General features: G+C 53.6%; 1 protein-coding gene across 1 annotated transcript in view; it reads right to left on the bottom strand.

Moving 5' to 3' along the window:
* Positions 1–5,870: 5,870 nt before the first annotated feature.
* Ndufa10 (NADH:ubiquinone oxidoreductase subunit A10) overlaps positions 5,871–22,682 on the bottom strand; it is a 43,503-nt gene continuing 26,691 nt past the window's right edge. Inside the window, exons 9-10 of the mRNA XM_042689070.1 lie at positions 21,926–22,034; positions 5,871–6,228 (exon numbers count right to left, since the gene is read on the bottom strand). Of these exons, the coding sequence (XP_042545004.1) occupies positions 6,160–6,228; positions 21,926–22,034 (178 nt within the window). The 3' untranslated portion in view covers positions 5,871–6,159. The remainder of the gene's footprint in view (positions 6,229–21,925; positions 22,035–22,682) is intronic.

Raw genomic sequence — 22,682 nt, forward strand, 5'->3', positions numbered from 1 at the left:
GATGAGGAAGAGGAGGAGGAAGAGGGGGAGGAGGAGGAGGAAGAGGAGGAGCTCCTGACTCAGGGAGGGCCTGCACTGGAATCAGTCAGGCAGACTAGGCTGGACTTGCTGGCGTGGTGGGCAGCTGCATGGCACAAGGCGTCTGCCGGACCCAGGGAGCCCACGCTGTCCACAGCACACAGGGCCACTCCCAGGAATGCACACAGGGCCGCACGGAGGTGTCCGACCTTGGAAAAAGAACCCCCTCGACCCCATCAGGAGCGCGGTCCCAGCCCTGCCCCGCACTGCCCGCAGGCCGCTGACGCTGAATCAGTAGCTCCCAGCCTGACCCATGCTGACGGTCACACATGGTTCTGCTGACCTCGGCCTCTGCTGGGCGCTCCCTGGCCTTGCCACATCCTCCGGTGTGCCCCTCCCTGCAGCTCCTCCCCTGCTGTCATTCCCTCCAGGCACCCATATTCACCTGCTCCCTCGTACCTCCCTGGGTACCATCCAGGTTAAAGGAACGAGGGAGGGAATGAATGAATAAGTGCCACCTGAGGCTCCAGTATAGCACAACCTGTGGTGGTGTGGGCTGTATCTTCAGATGCTGAGGGACTAGGTGGTCCTGTTCTGTGTGGTTGTGTGGGCTGTATCTTCAGATGCTGAGGGACTAGGTGGTCCTGTTCTGTGTGGTTGTGTGGGCTTCAGCTTCAGGAGGTGATGGGCTAGGTGGTCCTGTTATGTGTACTGTTGTGGGTTGTTTCTTTAGGAGGTGATGGACTAGGTGGTCCTGTTCTGTGTGGCGTGGGCTGTGTCTTCAGGAGGTGATGGGCTAAGTGGTCCTGTTCTGTGTGGTGGTGTGGGCTTCATCTTCAGGAGGTGATGGACTAGGTGATCCTGTTCTGTGTGGTGGTGTGGGCTTCATCTTCAGGAGGTGATGGACTAGGTGGTCCTGTTCTGTGTGGTGTGGGCTTCATCTTTAGGAGGTGATGGACTAGGTGGTCCTGTTCTGTGTGGTGGTGTGGGCTTCATCTTTAGGAGGTGATGGATTAGGAGGTGATGGACTAGGTGGTCCTGTTCTGTGTGGTGGTGTGGGCTTCATCTTTAGGAGGTGATGGACTAGGTGTCCTGTTCTGTGTGGTGGTGTGGGCTGTGTCTTCAGGAGGTGATGGACTAGGTGGTCCTGTTCGGTGTGGTGGCGTGGGCTTCATCTTCAGGAGGTGATGAGGGAGGAGAAGGAAGGGGAGGAGGGAGGAGACAGGAGGAGGAGGGAGAGGAGACAGGAGGAGGAGGGGAGGAGGAGACAGGAGGAGGAGGGGAGGAGGAGGAGGAGGGAGGAGGAAGGGAGGAGGGAGGAGACAGGAGGAGGAGGGATGGAAGGGAGAGGTGAGGAGAGAGGAGGAGGAGGAGGAGACAGGAGGAGGAGGAGGAAGGGGAGGAGGGGAGGAGACAGGAGGAGGAAGGGGAGGAGGGGAGGAGACAGGAGGAGGAAGGGGAGGAGGGGAGGAGACCGGAGGAGGAGGGGGAGGATGCGCTTGGAACCACAGCCCTGGAGCGGCAAGCCAAGCTGTGCCATGCAGGGCTGTCCCTGACTGTGGCCAGGGCCTGGAAACTTCTGTGAGGATGAGTCCAGCCGCTGTGCGTTGGGATGGCACCTGGACAGACGTTCCTGGAGTCGGCCCTGAGAGACATTCTTAGAGAGACACTGTGATGCAACTCACAGAAGGTTTCCCGCATGTCATTGTGCAGGTACAAGATGCTCCAAAATGCCTGCCAATCCCAAATTCTGAGAGTAGTGAAAATAACCCCAGGGAATGAAGCACACATAAAGGATGCAGCTAATGAAAGGACCTCTAAAGGAAATTCCCCAAACGGAGAGGAAATGCTAACGAATTTCAAGAGGAAGCAGGAACCTCGGGGGAAGGAAATAGGGGAAGTTGTTATGTTACATTCACAAGCGTTTGAAAACCTGTTTTGGTGGCTGACGCAGGAGTTACCACATCATCTGATAATGGGCTCCATGCACACACATGCTGGGGACAACTGTCCACCTGTGGCGCGTAAGCAGAGCAGGGAGGAAGCAGGGTCTGCGTGCCGCCAAGCCCTCAGACTTCTGCACCAGCGGGCGGGCCTCCCCTGACCACAGCTTAGTATCTAGAGGAGCCACTGACAACTGCACAGAGCGGTGCACTCACGGACGGAGTAGGCAAACCAAAAAGGCATTTTTAAACCACTGATGAAATTCACAGGAAGGTAATAAAAGTCAAACAGACAGAATAACAAAAGATACAGTATCAAACCAGATTTAAACACTTCCATGGAAACAGAAATTGTCAAGGTAGATGAAATAATGGAAAACCCAATCCAATTATATGTTGTCTGTAAGACACTCATTTAAAATATGATGTAGGTAAGTTGGAAGTAAAAGGCCAGAGGCAAATATACTAACCAAACAGTAGCTAACAAAACATGTAGGCTGCTGTATGAAGGACAGATAACCTACACTTCAAGGTAAAGAAAATTACTGGGAGCAAGAGGAGACATTATGTTCATACTGATAAAAGGTCATATAATATAAGCTAAAGGTAGAAATACGCAAACTGACAAAGTTGGGAACTTCAATACTCCTCTGTCAGAAATCAAGACAGCAAAGGTGCGTCAGAACTGCACACCAACAGCCAAAGTCACTAATAGTTCCAGAAACATCTAATAGGTCTAGACCCACCTCTCCTGATGGAAGAACATACATTTTCCAGATGCCTTTCAGATATTCACCAAGACAGAGTAGATCCTGGGTTACAGGGAAAGTTTAAAACAATTTATAGGGCTGGGGAGGTGGCTCAGTGGTAGAGCGCTTGCCTTGCATGCCTGAGGCCCTGGGTTCGATTCCTCAGCACCACATAAGCAAAAATAAAAAAGCCGGAAGTGGTGCTGTGGCTCAAGTGGTAGAGCACTAGCCTTGAGCTGAAGAGCTGAGGGACAGTGCCCAGGCCCAGAGTTCAGGCCCCATGACTGGACCAAAACAAACAAACAAACAAACAATTTATACAGAATTTGTACTCTGACAATAATGAAATCAGAAAAAAAACCACAAAGACAACAGGAAAATTTCAAAACACTTAAAAACTAAACACCACATTTAAAGATAATATCTGAGCCAAGCAAGCAGTCTAATGTGATAAAAAAAATAACACCTATAACAAGAGGGAAGTAAAAGAACGCCAACCTGTGTAGGATCAAAGCTAGGCAGGTAGCGTATGCATGCCACCCCAGCACATTTAAGACGGAAGCCTGAAGATCATGAAGTAAGGCCAGTCTGGGATATGTGGTGAGATTCTGACTAAAAAAGAACTAAACAGAGCACTAACGGTTTACATTTGGAAAGGAGAAGAGTCCCAAGTCAGTAAAATAGAAAAACTCCAAACAAGCAAAATACAACATTTCAATGTTTTTCCTACACCGAGTTATGCTGAAAACCCTAGACACAGCACTGAGTCAAAGGAAGAGATGAAGGGGCATGGAGATGGGAAAGCAAGCAAGCTGTTCTTGCTCGCAGAGGGTATAACTAAATTGGAATAAGGACACTGGGTGTTGTCTTCATGGTAGAAGCAGTGAATTCCACCCCCAGGTGAGAGGCAGGGCAGGGATTTGGACTGTAGCGTACTGGACCTGTAGGTCCTGTACGTGAACTTTTGAGACTCTGCAGCTTCCTGTGACCCTGCTCCTGGCCCTATTTGGGCTCGGGCTGGGGTTAAAGAAATAAAAATCGCAGAAGGAAACAAACACAAGGAAAAAGGTGGCAAGAGGACCATGTAGAAGGCAGAGCAGAGTCCTTTCATGTTTTCAAAGAAATGACGGAGCTAAACTGCATGAATCGTGAAAGAGGGGTAAAAGATGAGAGAAAAGAGCAGAGAACAAGCAGAAACAGGACCTTGAGAGCTGCAAGTCCAGCCTGAGGCGTTAAGGGAGTGGGTGGGTGGACGCCAGGCGGATGGTTGGGTCCGCCCCTCGGATGAACGAGGGGGTTGGGGGGAGGGTCCAGCAGACCCCTCCCAGCGCGGGGAGCCACTGCATCCCCCAGAGCCAGCCTTCTTCCTCCTGACCAACTCCCCAAGCTGGCAGGTGGCTCTGATCCTACCTGGTTGGTCTGGCAGCCTCCCATGGCTGTAGCTCCAGGAAATCCCCTCCTCTGGAGGCTCAGAGGTTGTCCAGATGGTGGAGGCCCAGCATGGCCCCTGGCAGGCCCAGTAAGGTGGGGGGAGGGGGCCTGCACCGGGCCCCTCCCCAGAGGAACACGAGTGCCCAGGGACAGCTTCGCAGGGAAGACCCTCTGAGCCCCAGGGTACGGCTGCCCCCGCCCCGCCCTGTGCCAAGACCCTCACTCCACAACCCTCCCCCTGCCCCCACGGTCATCCTGCTGGACCCTCACTGCACTGCCCTGCACTGGCTGCGCCCAGGGGGCTCTGGGGAGGGGACAGCCATGTCCTGCTAGTGCCAGCCCCGCAGGGTGGGATGTTACACTTGACAGGAGAGGGCACTCCGCGCTGGTGCTTGGTGAAGGAGCAAGCTCCGGCCACCGGTGCCCAGGTACCCTCTGGAGGCCGGGGCTGGGGCAGAAGACGTCGATTCAGACAGAGGTCACGCCAGATGTCACAGCCAGCCAATGGGGCGGGAAACAAGGCCGGGAGCCCTGCAGGCACAGAGGAGCTGGTGCCAGGTTCCCGGGTCTCTCAGACGCACTGAATTATGGGTGATTTTCCTTTTTGTTGGAACACTCACCCTTCTCCCATCCAGACACATCTGAAACTCAGGGACCTCTTTCCGCCGGTGATTGTCCGGACCCCAGCTCTGCCTGTCTCTCCTTCCCTCTCCTGAAAGTTTCCCCTCCCTCCCTTCCCCAAAGTCCTCCCTCCTTCCCTCTCATCCTCCCCTGAAAGCCCTCCCTTCCTTCCTCCCTTCCACCCTCCCCTGAAAGTCCTCTCTCCCTCCTTCCCATCTGCACAGCTGTCACCTTCCAGGATGGTCTTGGTCTTTTTCTTGGCCCCAGCCCTTGATGCAATCACTACCCACCATGGTTTGAAGGACAGAACTAACCAGGTCATGCCAAAAAGAGCCACAGGGGCTCCCCTGCCATCTGCTAGGGCACAGCCCCAAGGGGTACAAGGGCTGGAGGGCCGATCTGATAATGGTCACGGGCAGCTCTGCCCCTCCATGGCCAGCCTCACCCAGTCCTCACACCCTGCAAGAAAGGACCTCAGGACTTCTTCCCCTGTGGGCCGCTCCCCACCATCCATCACTTCTCTGGATACTGCTGCTTACTTCCCCTCACTGCTGAGCTCTCTCCTGCAGAAGGGCCTTTGTGGGTCTCACGTCCTGCTGAAGCCATCACCCACAGGGAGGTGTGTGCACAGCCCCCCTTCACGGATCCCTGGGGCGCCTGGGCTCTCCTGCAAATCCTCACACGCCACAGGGTGATGGTGGAGGTCCCGAGAGCAGCAGCTGCACTGCTGTTTCTGGGACTTCTCTGCAGCTCAGCACTTTCCCAGAGCCCCAGTGCCAGAGCTGTCCAGGAAACAAGAGGATTGAGACTAGTGTTCAGTGTCTGGGCATGGGGACACAACAGGGCATGGTGGCCTGACAGGGTGTGTGCACAGGGCATGGTGACAAGACAGGGCTTGTGCACAGAATGTGTGACATGACAGTGTGTGCAGGGCGTGGTGTTGGTATGATGGCATGACAGGGCGTGTGCACAGGGCATGGTGTTGCCATGATGATCTGACAGGGTATATGCACAGGGCATGGAATCTGGGCATGGTGACAGGACAGGGCGTGGTGTTGACATGACAGGGCGTGTGCACAGGGCATGGTGGCCTCATGCAGAAACAGAATTTCCACAGAGATGACTTTATTTCTTGCACCCAATAGCTGTGTGACACAACCGCTCCGACAGGGCGGCAGCCTTGAGCGAGAGCCGGCCTGTACAGTGACAGTTCTGGGAATTTCTGAAAATAAAGCTCTAGGGTTCCAAAGCCTTTGAAATAGAGGTTGGTTCTTTTAATCCCGCCCGCTGCACACAGGGCGGACGGCTCCCGCCCGCCGGCTCTGTGCGTGGTTCTCCCCGCGCCGTGAGGCTCATGGCCGGCGCCAGGCAGAGCAGACACAGCTGGGCGAGGCCGGTCACTTCAGCCAGATCCACTTGTCGCCCACGTCGGCATTGTACCCGGGAGCATACTTGCGGCCTGGCACCTGTGGAAGGAAGGTGTTGGCACACTGGTCAGTTGGCCCAGTCGTCAGATCCACCCACCCCGCGTCGGCTCCCGCACGGCGCAGGTCCTCTGCCGGCGAGCAGGCGTCTCTGCAAGCCCAGGTGCTCACACCAGGCAACACCGCGCTGCCTGCAGAAGCCCACCCTCGGCCTGAGCCGCCCATGGGAGCAGATGGGCTGCGAGTTTCCATGGAGGTACGGCCAGGCACAAGAGGCAGGGGCCGCACTGGGGAAAACTGGAGGTGGAGACTTGGACCCGGAGCTAACGACCATGCATGACCATGGCGACAGCAAACACCTCCGGGCCCCAGATGGAAGAAGCACTGAGGAAGAGGAGCTTGCCCGGGGCCCTGGGCAAAGTTGGGGAGGAGGACTGGCCAGCACCAAGGTACTACGACAGGAAACACCTAACACAGCTAGAAGATGGGAGTTGCAGGAAGAACAGCCAAAGGGGGCCATGGCTGGGGAACGGAGCTGTGAGAGCAAAGCTGTCCTCTTGCCTGACAGCCTCAACCCAGGAGGCAGAGGGTGAATCCCGCCCAGCCACACAGCCACAAACCCCAGCTCCAGATTGACAAGCATACACAATGGGCTAGGTAGCACAGTCACGCTCCTTGTAGGCTACGCTGTGCAAGACACACCTGGATTCCCTCTCCAGCACCACCCTGAGGAAACACAACAAGACACAAAACCTTAAGCCTCCAAACCCTCCACATCCCAAACACGCCCTCTCTCTCCACAAGGAAGCCTCCACGGAGGCCCACAGAGGCTCATCACCACGGGATGCGCCTCCGCCCCTCCCCCCGAAGGCGGCGTGACTGCAGAGCCGCCACGGCCCTCTGCCTACCACCACTGGCAGGGGCTTCCCGCCTGCCCCCAACAACTCAAACAGCCCCCCGCCAGGCTGCCAGAAGCCGGCGAGGGTGGGACTGTAGGACAGAGCCCGGCGTGTGGGCCGTCCTCGCCCCGGCTGCGCCTCTTTACTCAAGCCGCCCTAAACCCACTGATCGCCCGCAGCTCAATCCCTCTGTGCTGCCCCCAACGCTCCACCACAAACAAAAAGTTCTTTACTGAAGTGACAAACGTGCATCCCAAGCCCTGCAGAGCCCCACCAAGGCCGAGGGCCAGGGATGGCACACTGCTCGGGGCAGCGGGAACGGCTAGCCCAGTGTGGACCCCAGCCCTGGCCGGGGACGGCGGGCCTCCGGAGGGGAGGCGCTGCCCTTCTGTGCCCAGTCTTCTTAGGGATCTGGGACTGCATTTTTCCCCCTCTGGGCAAAAGGAACCACTCCGCACCCTGGCTGCCCTCTGCTCCCATCACCAATGTGCACCCCTGCAGAGGTGCCCCACAGCACTCAGCTGTGCACAAGTCTGAGCATCAGAGCTTCGTGTAAGGCGGCAAACTGTGGAAGCAGAGACTTCCCTGACTGTCCCGTGAGTGGGTTAATGGCTCCCCTGCCTCTCCCCACATGTGATGTGACCCCTGCCCTTCCCCAGACCTGATGATGTGACCCCTGCCCTTCCCCAGACCTGATGTGACCCCTGCCCTTCCCCAGACCTGATGATGTGACCCCTGCCCTTCCCCAGACCTGATGTGACCCCTGCCCTTCCCCAGACCTGATGATGTGACCCCTGCCCTTCCCCAGACCTGATGTGACCCCTGCCCTTCCCCAGACCTGATGATGTGACCCCTGCCCTTCCCCAGATCTGATGTGACCCCTGCCCTTCCCCAGACCTGATGATGTGACCCCTGCCCTTCCCCAGATCTGATGTGACCCCTGCCCTTCCCCAGACTGATGTGACCCCTGCCCTTCCCCAGACCTGATGGATGTGACCCCTGACCTTCTCCAGACCTGATGTGACCCCTGCCCTTCCCCAGACTGATGTGACCCCTGCCCTTCCCCGCACAGAATGTGAGGTGGCTGGAGGGGACGGCTGGGAAGGGAGGGGTGAAGGAACACACGCTGGGCTGCCCGTATGCCAGTGGGAATAGACAGGAGTACTCTGATCTGCTCACTCTCCTGCACCCTTTTTTTTTTTTTTGGTCCGGTCGTGGGGCCTGAACTCTGGGCCTGGGCGCTGTCCCTCAGCTCTTCAGCTCAAGGCTAGCGCTCTACCACTTGAGCCACAGCGCCACTTCTGGGTTTTTTCTTTTTGCTTATGTGGTACTGAGGAATCGAACCCAGGGCCTCAGGCATGCAAGGCAAGCGCTCTTCCACTGAGCTACCTTTCCAGCTCCTCTCCTTCACCTTTTAAATTTCACAGCACAGCAAATACCTCCTTAGTTTGCTTTGAAGCTACTTTTCTTGGCAGGACACCTGGCCGTCTGCGGCAAGTGGGGACTGAGTCCGGGTCCTCTGCCTCCTCCAGTCACCTGCCCCGTCCAACCCGCACTGCCCTGGTGCGCCCCTAGTGCAGACTCTCAAGGCCCACATGTTCATGTGCTCAGGGAAACAGCACGTGGCTGCCTCGTGGCCTGAGTGCCATGAGTTCAAGAACACGGAAGCTCTGGTCTCCACTTGCTGTGCAGCAGGTGGGACACGGGGCTACTGAGAGCCCCACCTTCTTGAGAATCTACCCAGGCTCCCATGTGGCCCCATGCTGCCCACTCACACACCAGCGGTGGAGTCCCTGACTACAACCCCAGTCCAGGGGCCCGGCCTGAGGCCATGGCCCACAGCGCTGGGGAAAGTACCCTGGCTGCAAACAGATCTCTGCCAAGGGTGCTTACATCATGCTTGCTTCGTGCCCATGGTGCCAGGTCCTGGGTCAGGCAACGGTGGCCCAGGAGACTTGGCAATCTCTAAGTTGCATTGCAAGTGGTGGATGGAGATGCAGCCCCTTTCATCCCTCTTTGTGTCCAGGGCCACTCAATCTACATTTGGAGGAACTAGGACACTCCCAGAAGCATCAGCTCTACTTGCCACAGCCAGGCTGTGCACTGTGTCACACTGAGTCCCTGGGGATCCTCTCACACACATGGCTCAGCAATGCTCCATACTGGCGCTGCTCAGACAACCAGAGAAAACGGCACACACCCTGTGCCGCACGGAGGAAATCGTATACACACCCCGTGCTGCACAGAGAAACCACACACACACCATGGAGCCACCATATACACCCCCTTGCTGCACAGATTAAAACCACACACACTTCGTGCTGCACGGAGAAACCACAGCACACACACCCTGTGCCACACAGAGAAACCACACCACACACAACCTGTGCCACACAAAGAAACCACACCACACACAACCTGTGCCACACAAAGAAACCACACCACACACACCCTGTGCCACACAGAGAAACCACACCACACACACCCTGTGCCACATGGAGAAACCACACCACACACACCCTGTGCCACACAAAGAAACCACACAACACACACCCTGTGCCACACAGAGAAACCACACCACACACACCCTGTGTCACACAGAGAAACCACATCACACACACCCTGTGTCACACAGAGAAACCACACCACACACACCCTGTGCCACACAGAGAAACCACACCACACACACCCTGTGCCACACGGAGAAACCACACCACACACACCCTGTGCCACACGGAGAAACCACACCACACACACCCTGTGTCACACAGAGAAACCACACCACACACACCCTGTGCCACATGGAGAAACCACACCACACACACCCTGTGCCACATGGAGAAACCACACCACACACACCCTGTGCCACACAGAGAAACCACATCACACACACCCTGTGCCACACGGAGAAACCACACCACACACACCCTGTGCCACACAAAGAAACCACAGCACACACACCCTGTGTCACACAAAGAAACCACACCACACACACCCTGTGCCACACAAAGAAACCACACCACACACAACCTGTGCCACACAAAGAAACCACACCACACACACCCTGTGCCACACAGAGAAACCACACCACACACACCCTGTGCCACATGGAGAAACCACACCACACACACCCTGTGCCACACAGAGAAACCACACCACACACACCCTGTGCCACACAAAGAAACCACACCACACACACCCTGTGCCACACAAAGAAACCACACCACACACACCCTGTGCCACACAGAGAAACCACACCACACACACCCTGTGCCACACAGAGAAACCACACCACACACACCCTGTGCCACACAAAGAAACCACACCACACACACCCTGTGCCACACGGAGAAACCACACCACACACACTCTGTGCCACACAGAGAAACCACACTACACACACCCTGTGCCACACAAAGAAACCACACCACACACACACTGTATCACACAAAGAAACCACACCACACACACCCTGTGCCACACAGAGAAACCACACCACACATACCCTGTGTCACACAAAGAAACCACACCACACACACCCTGTGTCACACAAAGAAACCACACCACACACACCCTGTGCCACACAAAGAAACCACACCACACACACCCTGTGCCACATGGAGAAACCACACCACACACACCCTGTGCCACACAAAGAAACCACACCACATACACCCTGTGCCACACAGAGAAACCACACCACACACACCCTGTGCCACACGGAGAAACCACACCACACACACCCTGTGCCACATGGAGAAACCACACCACACACACCCTGTGCCACACAAAGAAACCACACCACACACACCCTGTGCCACACAAAGAAACCACACCACACACACCCTGTGCCACATGGAGAAACCACACCACACATACCCTGTGCCACATGGAGAAACCATACCACACACACCCTGTGCCACACGGAGAAACCACACCATACACACCCTGTGCCACATGGAGAAACCACACCACACACACCCTGTGCCACATGGAGAAACCACACCACACACACCCTGTGCCACATGGAGAAACCTTACCACACACACAAACCCCATGCTGCACGGAGAAAACACACACACACCCTGTGCCACACAGAGGAAACCACACCACACACACCCTGTGCCACACGGAGAAACCACACCACACACACCCTGCTGTACAGAGGAAAGCCACACACCCACTCCGTCACACAGAGAAAAGCACGCATACCCCATGGAGCCATGTTCAGTCACACCTCCCAGAGGAGATGGCACTTTTTACTCATGAAGTACAGGGTACTACATGCTCTGAGAAACACACACACACACACACACACACACACACACACACACGCAATGTGGGAAGAGCCCAAAGCAGAGGAAGGAGGATGAAGGTGGAAGAGTGGGGAAGATGAGGAACTGTCAACACAGACAGAGCTCCACAGGTAGACAGCCGAACGCTGAGACACAGCAGCACACGATCTGGAAGTACAGCTGCAGACACGCCACCCTGGTTTAGACAAGCCCAGCCCAGAAAACATCCCTCACACATGCCAGGCTTCAGGTGGCCCGTGCTGTCAGTCTAACTGACTACAGCACCAGAGCTGACTTCAAGAAAGAGTCCAGTCTAACTACAGCAAGGCAGCAGCTCCCTGTGATGGGCGCATAGCACAGCGTGCCATCTCTCCCTGACCAGAAAGCATTTACAAGTGAGACAAACAGTCTGGTTCCGCAGGACCCTGAATGGCCAGGGTGGCTAACGTTCAGGGGGTTAGATCTAGCTAGGCAGAAAACTGAGAGACCTGTGGTGAGCTCGCCGGCTCTTGGCTGAGGCCTATCCATACAGCATGGTGACGACCTACAGAGCTGGGCACAGGTGGCTTCCAGGAGCTGCAAGCAAAACAGCCAAAAAGGCACAGCCAGGGCTGCGGGTGAGGGGTTCTTCCCAGACTCTCAGTGCACACAGCACTCGAGAGACCCCCCCCTCCCCCCCCCCCCCCCCCCCCAGCCACAGCAGCCCTGACACAGGCTACACCAGACTCATTGAAAAGCCGAAATTCACGCCTCAGCAGGCTTAATGCTGACATACAGAAGTGGCACTGCTGCCAGAAAAATCCCAACACTTGCCACAGAAAGAGAACTCAATCAGTACTCAAATATATAAAAGTCACTCTGTGCTGCAGCCAGTGAAACATTTCTAGACATGTGGAAGTGGCAGTGTGACCCACCAGCAGAGCAAAAACCAGGCTGACTCAGAAATGATGGAGACGGATGACTGAGAAGCAGGAACACTGAGCAGCTGTTATAAACACGTGCAGTCTGCTCCAGAAATGAAATGGAAGGTGATGATCGTGAGAGAACTGGAAAGCAGAGGAGCACGACTCCCGACACCCGCTCCTCCTCCTGACTGGTGTGCCACGCACCCATGTGCGTGGGGCACAAAGGCCTCACTGCAGTACCCACTCCAGAACTCAGTGCCCTACTCACCACGGGCATCCTCCCAGAGTGCTCTGTCCAGTGACTGAGGGCAGCCTGGCCCCTGTGGGCAGCGGCTCTTCCAAGGGGCAGTCTGCACAAGGCCACCCCGTCGGCCTGGCTGAACACTCAACAGGTCCTTCCTGTCTCCCATGATGGTGAACACGGAGGCAGGCCCTCCTGCCCTCAGACTCCTTCCCCAGGAGCAGGGATAGGGCCCAATAAACTTCGACAATGAATAATCCCTTTGCTTCTGTTTCTCGGGAGACACAAAGTAACACAAAGGAACTAGTAGCATAGCCTATAACAGCATAGAAAAAAAAATAATGAAAATGAACTCAGAGCAAAACTTTCTGAACTCGGAGTCTGCCTGCGAAGAGAAAGAGAAGCACGAAATAATGGCCAAATACCTCCCAATGTTCTGAAAGCTATGCCCATCGTATTCATGCAACTCAGCATGATAAAGACAGAAAAAAACCACATAGAGGTACACCATAATTAGTTACTAAAGACTAGTGACAGAGGTCCAGAAAATCTCAAAAGCTGCCAGGGGAAAAAACTAAAGGCAAGATTTAACTGCAGACTTCCCACGAGAAACCATGCCACCAGGAGCAATGGAGTATCTTTACAAGCTTGGAGGAAGAAGCATGATCAGAATTCCATATTGTATAGATCAGAAGGATGTTGAAGTAAATGTTATTTCTGTCAGAAAAATAATAGCCAGTAGAATTCACCATTACCAGACCTGTGCTATAAGAACTGCTAAAGGACGTCAGGACTTAGGCAGAAGAAAAATGATCACAAGTGAAAAGACAGTTCATCAGAGATGGCAGCGATGGGTGACAAACGCAGGACTTTTGAAAATAAGAGACTATTTAAAGTCCAAGTCACCACAACCTACTGAGTTTGAAACAGGAGAGAGACTGCCAGCAGTGGGAGCAGAGGTCCGCCTGTGCGCTGAGTGTGAGGTGGGAAAGAGGGCGAGTGGCGGCAGTCTGGAGGCCGTTTTAGAGCAGCATGAACAGCAGCAGCGAGGAGGCCCACGAGAAAACACGGTAGGACTGTGGGCTCGGGAGGGCAAGTGCCCAGCCACAGGGCTCGAGCTCAGGTCCCTTCCGAAGGCAGCCGTTACACCAGGTGCTGCCAACGCTGCTGGACCAACTGTTCTGTACCCAGATGCAGGTGTGCAAATGCCACAGCCCTAACTACTGCCTCACACAGAATTCTGTACAAGAAAGCAAACGTTAAAACTTAAAGAACTCAAGCGTGCTGTTTTATAGACAATAAAAAGAATGCATTTATTTTTGTGACTGGCTTGACAGATAAGTTCCAGAAAACCCCATTCAAGAGAAACTACAACAAACCCATTCAATTGCCTCCTCAGCAGGTGAGTCCCTGACCCTCGGTCTCCAGCAGAACTGAGTGCAGCTGCTCGCTCTCATGCTCACACTCTGTCTCTCTCTGTCTCCCTCTCTCACACACGCACACGCGCACACGCACACATCATTTCCAGGCTTGCTGTTCATGCCACCCACTGCTGAGCTGCCCCTTGAGCCTACCCTGCTTGGAAGAGCTGTCTCTCTGCCACTGCTTGTGGATGCCAACAGGGAGAAGGTCTTGTTCTGCCTCTTTCTTCTGGCCACTGCCTCAGGTGATGCTCCCTGGCCATCTATTCCTTTTGGCACCAGGAGGCAGCCTACACAGGCCTATACTACCACTGCCTCCGGTGGCAGATCAACAAGGCTCTGACCCCAGACAGGACAGTAAACACGGGACTTGCCTGTGACCACTTGACTTCACACAGTGTAGCAGGCGGAAGCCAAGGCTCTCAGCAATAAGACTTAAGCTAGAGAGCATTTCCCCACTGTACCAGACAGGTATTACTCTCAACTACACTGACTTGAAAATGCACTCCAGTTTTCCACCAACCTGCCAGTCAGTATAAGGCCACAGTACTCAAGATTTCTGCCCTGGGATATCTTGGGGTGGCTGGCCCCCCTTGAAGCTGTATGCTGACAGGTCTTTCCATGCAGGACCAAGTCCTTCGTCGTATTATTGTGGCTTGCGTGAAGCCGGGCTGCATCCATGGAGTTAGCTGTGCCTGCTGGGGAGGAGATGGTGGCACCAGGTATGAACGCCGCTCTGCATGGGTTGAATGCTGAGCTAGTTGGGATTCTGGGGTGTTTTGGGGATTCCAGTTTCAAACTCCTATTTTCTACTATTACATAGAAGTGCTAATGAGCTCTGCCTGAACTTCTCATTAACTTTAAGAAAAAAATGTAACGATTATTAGAATCACTTCTTTGATATATCATTTCCCTGATTTCAGTTACAGTACAACATAAATCAAATAAAATTCTATTTTCAAAACAATTCATCAGTCAACTTTCACAAACCGTCTTTTATAATAACAAACAGCCTTCTACTTAATGCATACACACTACATCTTATTTACAGATATATCCATGTTTAGCTATAATAGTCACTGCAGTGAGTATCAGAATATCACGTAGTTCACATGTCTTCATCCCACTCTTACTGCCATGGAGAACATAAAGTCTCCTAACCTAAGCACCTCTCTAAAGGCCAAACCAGCAAGCTTTCTACAAACTCTAAAAAGGAGTTCTTAGTTCATGTCAAAGTACTCTCGGATTTCTATGTGTGCTGGTACTCAGGATCTTAGAACTTGCTCAGCTTTCTTGCTCATGGCTGGCATGCAACCACTTGAGCCACACCTTTAGTTCAGTATTTTGTCGCTTAATTGGAGATGGAGTCTTGTGGACATTTTGGTCCAGAGCTGGTTTTGAACTGTGACCTACCACGTCTCCGGAACAGCTGGGATTGCAGGTCCGAGCTGCTGGCCTGGCTTAGTAGCCTTGCAGCCACGAGCCTTGGGTTCCCAGGGAAGGAGTGGCTAAGTAGGGGAGCCTGGGGTGTGACAGACACTGGAGAGGCGCTGCGCACCTGCGGGGCCAGTGTAACACCACGGTCCCAGGACCATGGAGCCAAACTGGAGCTCCTGCGTCCATGAACTTCGTGTGGAAGTCCAAGATGGTCCCTTATGTGCTCAGCCCCAACCCTACAGAATAGAGACACTTACCAGCTAACACCCAGGACCCCAATCCTCAGGCTACCTGGAGTCACACCTGCCCAACACCTCTCTGACCAAAGGGAATAAAAAGTATCCTCTATGTCAACACAGGCATCCCAAACAGGACTTGAGTTAGCTGGCACTGACCACCAGAGGGACAGCGCCCTCACCGTGGCCAGGCCTGCTCACCACTGACCACCAGAGGGACAGCGCTCTCACCTTGGCCAGGCCTGCTCACCACTGACCACCAGAGGGACAGCACCCTCACCTTGGCCAGGCCTGCTCACCACTGACCACTAGAGGGACAGCACCCTCACTGTGACCTTTCTTTACAATGTAATAATTTGACTCTATTCTTGTTCTATCTGAACTGCTCAGTTACCCAGATTCCCTGTATCCCATGATTTAAGAGGGAAAAGAAACTCCTCACAACATCTGTAAGACTTGTGTGTGACATTCCGGCTCACACTCCCTATATCACCACATTTTTTCATAACACAAGCTCTAATGCCACTAAATGGACACAACACACAAGTCACCAAAACTTCTGAGTGAGCGCGCCTGGAGCCCCAGACCAAAGCCCTTCCGTGAAGTCCACCTCTTACAAAGACACTCCATACCTCTGAGTGAGCGCGCCTGGAGCCCCAGACCAAAGCCCTTCGTGAAGTCCACCTCTTACAAAGACACTCCATACCTCTGAATCCCAGGCCCAGGCCACCCCACCACCTAGGGCATTGTCTGTACCTCTGTCTCTTCTCAGCACACCTGGTGAGGAGGCAGAATGTGCCACCCTTTCCCCTGAGCCTTGGCCTTCCAATGATGGCTGGCTTTGTTCTGGAACCCTAAGAGGCAAGATCCAGTATTTGGATCTTGTTTGGATCCAGGTCTGAGGAAGAGGCAGAAGGCTGGTCTCAAGTCCTAGGGGGACCCACTGTCTCATCAAAGTATGGGCATGCTCCCAACCAACTTTTCTAGGTCTCTGCCCTGTCCCTCTGTCATACACGCCAGCTGGGACAACTGCCTTTTCAACATGTCCCCCAGACACGCCCCACTCAGGCCTCTCTAGTACGCCACCAAATTGACCTCAGCAGAGACCCCACCTCCAGCTCACAGCCCACCTGACCTTCCCTGCCATTGGCAAACTTTAGAATGCAGGCCCTTCCCTCTGCTCCTGCCCACATGCTCCCTGCCTGAGGTAGGACCAGCACCCCCCCCTGCCCCCCCCAGCACAGCAGCCTCTGCCTTACTTGGCTTGGTGTCCCTGCACATCCTGCATTCCCTGCCAGAAGGAGCTAACAGCCTATGGAACCTGGCAAGGCCCTGCTGGACTCCGTGATGCCATCACTGCTCCGAGCAGCACTGATGTGAGCGACAACAAAACCAATACAAAGCACAGGATGACAACACAGCTTTGTAATTGGGCTTGACAGCAAGTGTCACAGAAAGCTGCCATTCACAACCCCTAGAGCTCTAAATACCAACTGTGTCCCCTGGACAAAATAATAAAACCACCAGCCAAGTTTACACGTGCTCCATTTGGGGGGCTGGTTGGTGAGCAAGCCCCACTGAGCACGTGAGACACGCAATTTCCAGCAGAAAGGTCTCCAAGAAGGCACTCAAGTACCTCTCAGAGCACAAAACAAAGTGAGGCGCCTTCCATGTCTAACAAACAGCAAGGAGGCTGGTGCCCTTAGGGCCTCTGCGGGGAAACATCTAGAAATGCCATCACACATACTGCTGAGCTCCGCAGCAATCCCAGCTTAGAATGAAGTGTGCTCTAATGGGCACACTTCAACCGCTGGGAGCCAGGGGGTGAAGTGTGTCCCAGGAGGCAAGGAGGAAGGCTATTTCCTGCTGGTGGGGAGGTGGGGCCTGTGCTCACAGGGATGTAATCCACACTGCCTGATGCAGATGCCTGCCCAGCACAAGGAGCCCAGGGATGGTTGCCCTGCTGCACAGCACTTGGCTACAGCAGCCAGCATCAGCAGATGCTGTGGGACCATGCAGTCAACAAAGGTGTGGGAACCACCCTTAAATACTACGCTACTCACTCACACCTGAAGGGCATCCTGCCTCACACCTGGCAGCTCACACCTGAGGGACATCCTGCCTCACACCTGGCAGCTACACCTGGGGGGCATCCTGCCTCACACCTGGAAACTCACACCTGAGGAGCATTCTGCTTTACACCTGAGGGACATCCTGCCTCACACCTGGCAGCTCACACCTGAGGGGCATCCTGCTTCACACCTGAGGGGCATCCTGCCTCACACCTGGAAACTCACACCTGAGGGGCATGCTGCATCACACCTGGCAGCTCACACCTGAGGGGCATCCTACCTCACACCTGGCAGCTCACACCTGAGGAAGCAACCTGCCGCACACCTGGCAGCTCACACCTGACCTGGCAGCTCACACCTGAGGAAGCAACCTGCCGCACACCTGGCAGGTCTCCTCTGGACGGTACCCATGGATGTAGTTCACTAATCAAGAGCTGAGATCAAGTCTCTGGTGGGGGCAATGAGTCTGCCAAAAGAAGAAGAAACAATAAATGGCAAAGCCTAAGAGCCTCCAAACATAGGATGTGGAATGACTACGCTTACAACATTCGAAGGAAGAAAGAGAAGGAAACCATGAAAAACATTAGCAAGGAGAAAGATCTGTTAACAATATTCAGAAAGTGATGGCATCTCCCATGCAGATCCAAGCCAGATCCACTATGAAGCTCCAAACAGAAAAGCTAGAAGCCTAAGAGGAAATGGCTATCATACTTAAAAACAAACAAAACATGAGATCATATTCCTTCTACTAAGAACTGGACTGCACCTGTATTCCTACACAGAGAACTAACCAGCTCGGCCCCCACTGTAAACAAGGCCTACAGGAAGGCATGCAGTACAATGGGAGAAACTCTTCCCTTGTGTTTCAGGCACAGGGCATAGAATTTTTAAGATTCTCAAAGTTATGAGCTATGTTTCTGATTGCTTCATTACCTTCCTAACATTTATTAGGATTATATAAACTTCCTGTGTTGTTTATGGTGAAATCTGACAAATATAAAAATGTATTTTCAACTTAAAGATTCTAGTCATGCACCAGTGGCTCAAGCCTATAATCCTACCTACTCAGAAGGCTAAGATCTGAGGATAACACTTCAAAGTCAGCCTAGCTAGGAAAGTTTGTGAAACTCTTATCTACAATTAACCACCAAAAAAACCAGAAGTGGAATTGTGGCTCAAGTGGTCGAGCACTAGCCTTGAGCAAAAAAAGCACAGAGACAGCACCCAGGTCCTGAGTTAAACCCCCAGGATCAGCAAAGAAAATATATGTATCTTCTAACCAGGTACTGGTGGCTCATGCCTGTAGTTCTACTCAGGAGGCTGAGATATGAGGATCTTGTTTTGAAGCCAGCCTAGGAAGGAAAGTCTGTGAGACTCTTATCTCCAACTAATCACCAAAAAGTCACAAGTAGAGCTGTGGTTCAAGTGGAAGAGCACCAGTTTTGAGCAGAAAAATCTCAGGGATGGCATCCAGGCCCTGTGTTCAAGCCCTAGGACAGTACAAAAGGAAAAAAAAAAAAGTAGCTAGCAATCTCTACCTGCTGCAGGAGGTAACCAGCCCAAAGAACACTTTTGCACTGATACTGAAACTCTTCTTCTTTTGAACCACACCCACGCAGTCTCCTGGCTGGAGACCCATTTGACAGCCTCCCTGTTTCCTGCATGAACCACACAGAATGCTGTAAGGCCAGCACCACACATCTGTTCCCTGTGTACACTCAGCCTTCTGTGCCCTGGGCCAGTGCACAGGGGCCCTTGCTTTGCCTAATGTTTATGAAAAAAGAACTTCCCTTTACCTCTGATAAGAGCCTGATTTTATTTTCCTTCATAGCATTATAAAGCAAAACATGTATACTTTTCTAAAAAGCTCTATTTTCCTCAGATCTTTATTTACTACTTCTTATAACATGCAGTTCCTGAAAACAGCATTTAACTTGGTTAGCAATTCAACCAGTGCTTCTCACTAAACCTCAGAACCTCAAGCTGACCGAACCACCACTTCAACAGCCAACTGTCCTGTCCCGTGGCCCTGAGTGAAGGCTTCTGGAAACTCTGGGCCCACACTGTGTTCCCTGTCCATCTGAGTGATACTAGGACTGCTCCTCCTATCTCTCAGCCATGAAGATGCCTGGCACTGGCGATTGCTCTCATGCCAGGCTCCCGTGTCCTGTCTCAAAGTCCAGCTGGAGGTGATTCTCCACACCAGCAGAACAGATGATTCACTGGCCAGAGCAGAAATCAGAGCAGAAAATCAGGGACTGGATGACTCTGCCAGGTGCTGTCCTCACTTCAACCCAGCCTTCCAGAAACTCCCACTTGTGTTAGAGGCTTCCTGTAGAAACCCCACCTCCTATTCACACAGCACTGCAGAGGACGGGAGCACTCAGCCTCCTATTCACACAGCACTGCAGAGGACGGGAACACTCAGCCTCCTATTCACACAGCACTGTAGAGCACGGGACACTCAGCCTCCTATTCACACAGCACTGCAGAGCACGGGAACACTCAGCCTCCTATTCACACAGCACTGCAGAGGACAGAACACCACACCTCCTATTCACACAGCACTGCAGAGGACGGAACACCCAGCCTCCTATTCACACAGCACTGCAGAGGACAGAACACCCAGCTTCCTATTCACACAGCACTACAGAGGACGGGAACACTCAGCCTCCTATTCACACAGCACTGCAGAGGACGGGAACACTCAGCCTCCTATTCACACAGCACTGCAGAGGACGGGAGCACTCAGCCTCCTAGTCACACAGCACTGCAGAGCACGGGAACACTCAGCCTCCTAGTCACACAGCACTGCAGAGGACGGGACACTCAGCCTCCTATTCACACAGCACTGCAGAGCACGGGAACACTCAGTCTCCTATTCACACAGCACTGCAGAGCACGGGAACACTCAGCCTCCTATTCACACAGCACTTCAGAGGACGGGAACACTCAGCCTCCTATTCACACAGCAATGCAGAGGACGGGAACACTCAGCCTCCTATTCACACAGCACTGCAGAGCACGGGAGCACTCAGCCTCCTATTCACACAGCACTGCAGAGCACGGGACACCCAGCCTCCTAGTCACACAGCACTGCAGAGCACGGGAACACTCAGCCTCCTAGTCACACAGCACTTCAGAGGACGGGAACACTCAGCCTCCTATTCACACAGCACTGCAGAGGACGGGACACTCAGCCTCCTATTCACACAGCATTGCAGAGGACAGAACACCACGCCTCCTATTCACACAGCACTGCAGAGGATGGGAACACTCAGCCTCCTATTCACACAGCACTGCAGAGGACGGGACACTCAGCCTCCTATTCCCACAGCACTGCAGAGGACGGGAACACTCAGCCTCCTATTCACACAGCACTGCAGAGCATGGGAACACCCAGCTTCCATTTACACAGCACTGCAGAGCAAGGGAACACTCAGCCTCCTATTCACACAGCACTGCAGAGGACGGGAACACTCAGCCTCCTATTCACACAGCACTGTAGAGCACGGGAACACTCAGCCTCCTATTCACACAGCACTGCAGAGCAAGGGAACACTCAGCCTCCTAGTCACACAGCACTGCAGAGCAAGGGAACACTCAGCCTCCTATTTACACAGCACTGCAGAGGACGGGAACACTCAGCCTCCTATTCACACAGCACTGCAGAGGATGGGAACACCCAGCCTCCTATTCACACAGCACTGCAGAGCACGGGACACCCAGCCTCCTATTCACACAGCACTGCAGAGCACGGGACACCCAGCCTCCTAGTCACACAGCACTGCAGAGGACGGGACACCACGCCTCCTAGTCACACAGCACTGCAGAGGACAGAACACCCAGCCTCCTATTCACACAGCACTGCAGAGCACGGGAACACTCAGCCTCCTATTCACACAGCACTGCAGAGGACGGGAGCACCCAGCCTCCTAGTCACACAGCACTGCAGAGCACGGGAACACCCAGCTTCCATTTACACAGCACTGCAGAGCAAGGGAACACCCAGCCTCCTATTCACACAGCACTGCAGAGGATGGGAACACTCAGCCTCCTAGTCACACAGCACTGCAGAGGAGGGGTCAAAGAACTAAAGAATGCAGAATAGACTTGTGCATCAAGACAGTGTGACTGGTAAATGACATGGCAGTAACGCTGAGGCCCAGGAGCATCTGTCTGTCCCACCTCCCCCTGAGCGCCCACCAACCCTGTTCCTGCTTCAGGACTCACCTCTCTGAACTTCTGCAAGACCCGGGCACTCTGGTAAGCTCCAACTGTAATTTCTGGGAGATAGACAGGGATGGCCGTGTAGTTTAATACCTCCCACTTATCCTGGATCCTAAAGATAAAGACAACACGAATTAAATACAGCCATGGGTACGGGTGTCAAAAAATGAGCATCCACTCAGGAAAATGCTATTCGTTAGCAAAGTAGTTATCTCATTAGCACAAACTCCACCCCAAGACCAAGGGGACCATGGCAGTTGCTCTGCTAAAGCTGCTCTAGATGCTGAGGGCCTCTTCTAACACCTGGGAGCCCTCAGTGATGGCTTTAGAGAATGAACACAGTTCGGAAATGTGAATGAGGAGCCGAATGTGCTTCACACCCAGGGACAGGAGAGAAGGTTACCAACAACGGCTATGTCACAGCACTGTACACAGACAAGCCCTCCGCAGAAGTGGGTAACATTACCGTATCTTGGGAAGGGGCCTTGCTAGGCTACAAACCAGGGCTCAGATGTTTCTGTCTGAAGAATAGTTGTCAGTATCCCACAGAACTCACTGGAGCATAGGTCTGCAGAGGGTGGTCCATGACACCACCACTTAAGAAAGGTATAGGCCAGGCACTGGTGGCTTATGCCTGTAATCCTACTCAGGAGGCTGAGATCTGAGGATCAAGGTTCAAAGCCAGCCCAGCTGGGAAAAGTCTGTGAGATTCTTATCTCCAATAAACCACCAGAAAACCAGAAATGGCGCTGTGGCTCAA

The sequence above is a fragment of the Dipodomys spectabilis genome, unplaced genomic scaffold (genome assembly GCF_019054845.1).
Source record: "Dipodomys spectabilis isolate Male_0828 unplaced genomic scaffold, ASM1905484v1 ptg000124l, whole genome shotgun sequence".
NCBI lineage: Eukaryota > Metazoa > Chordata > Mammalia > Rodentia > Heteromyidae > Dipodomys > Dipodomys spectabilis.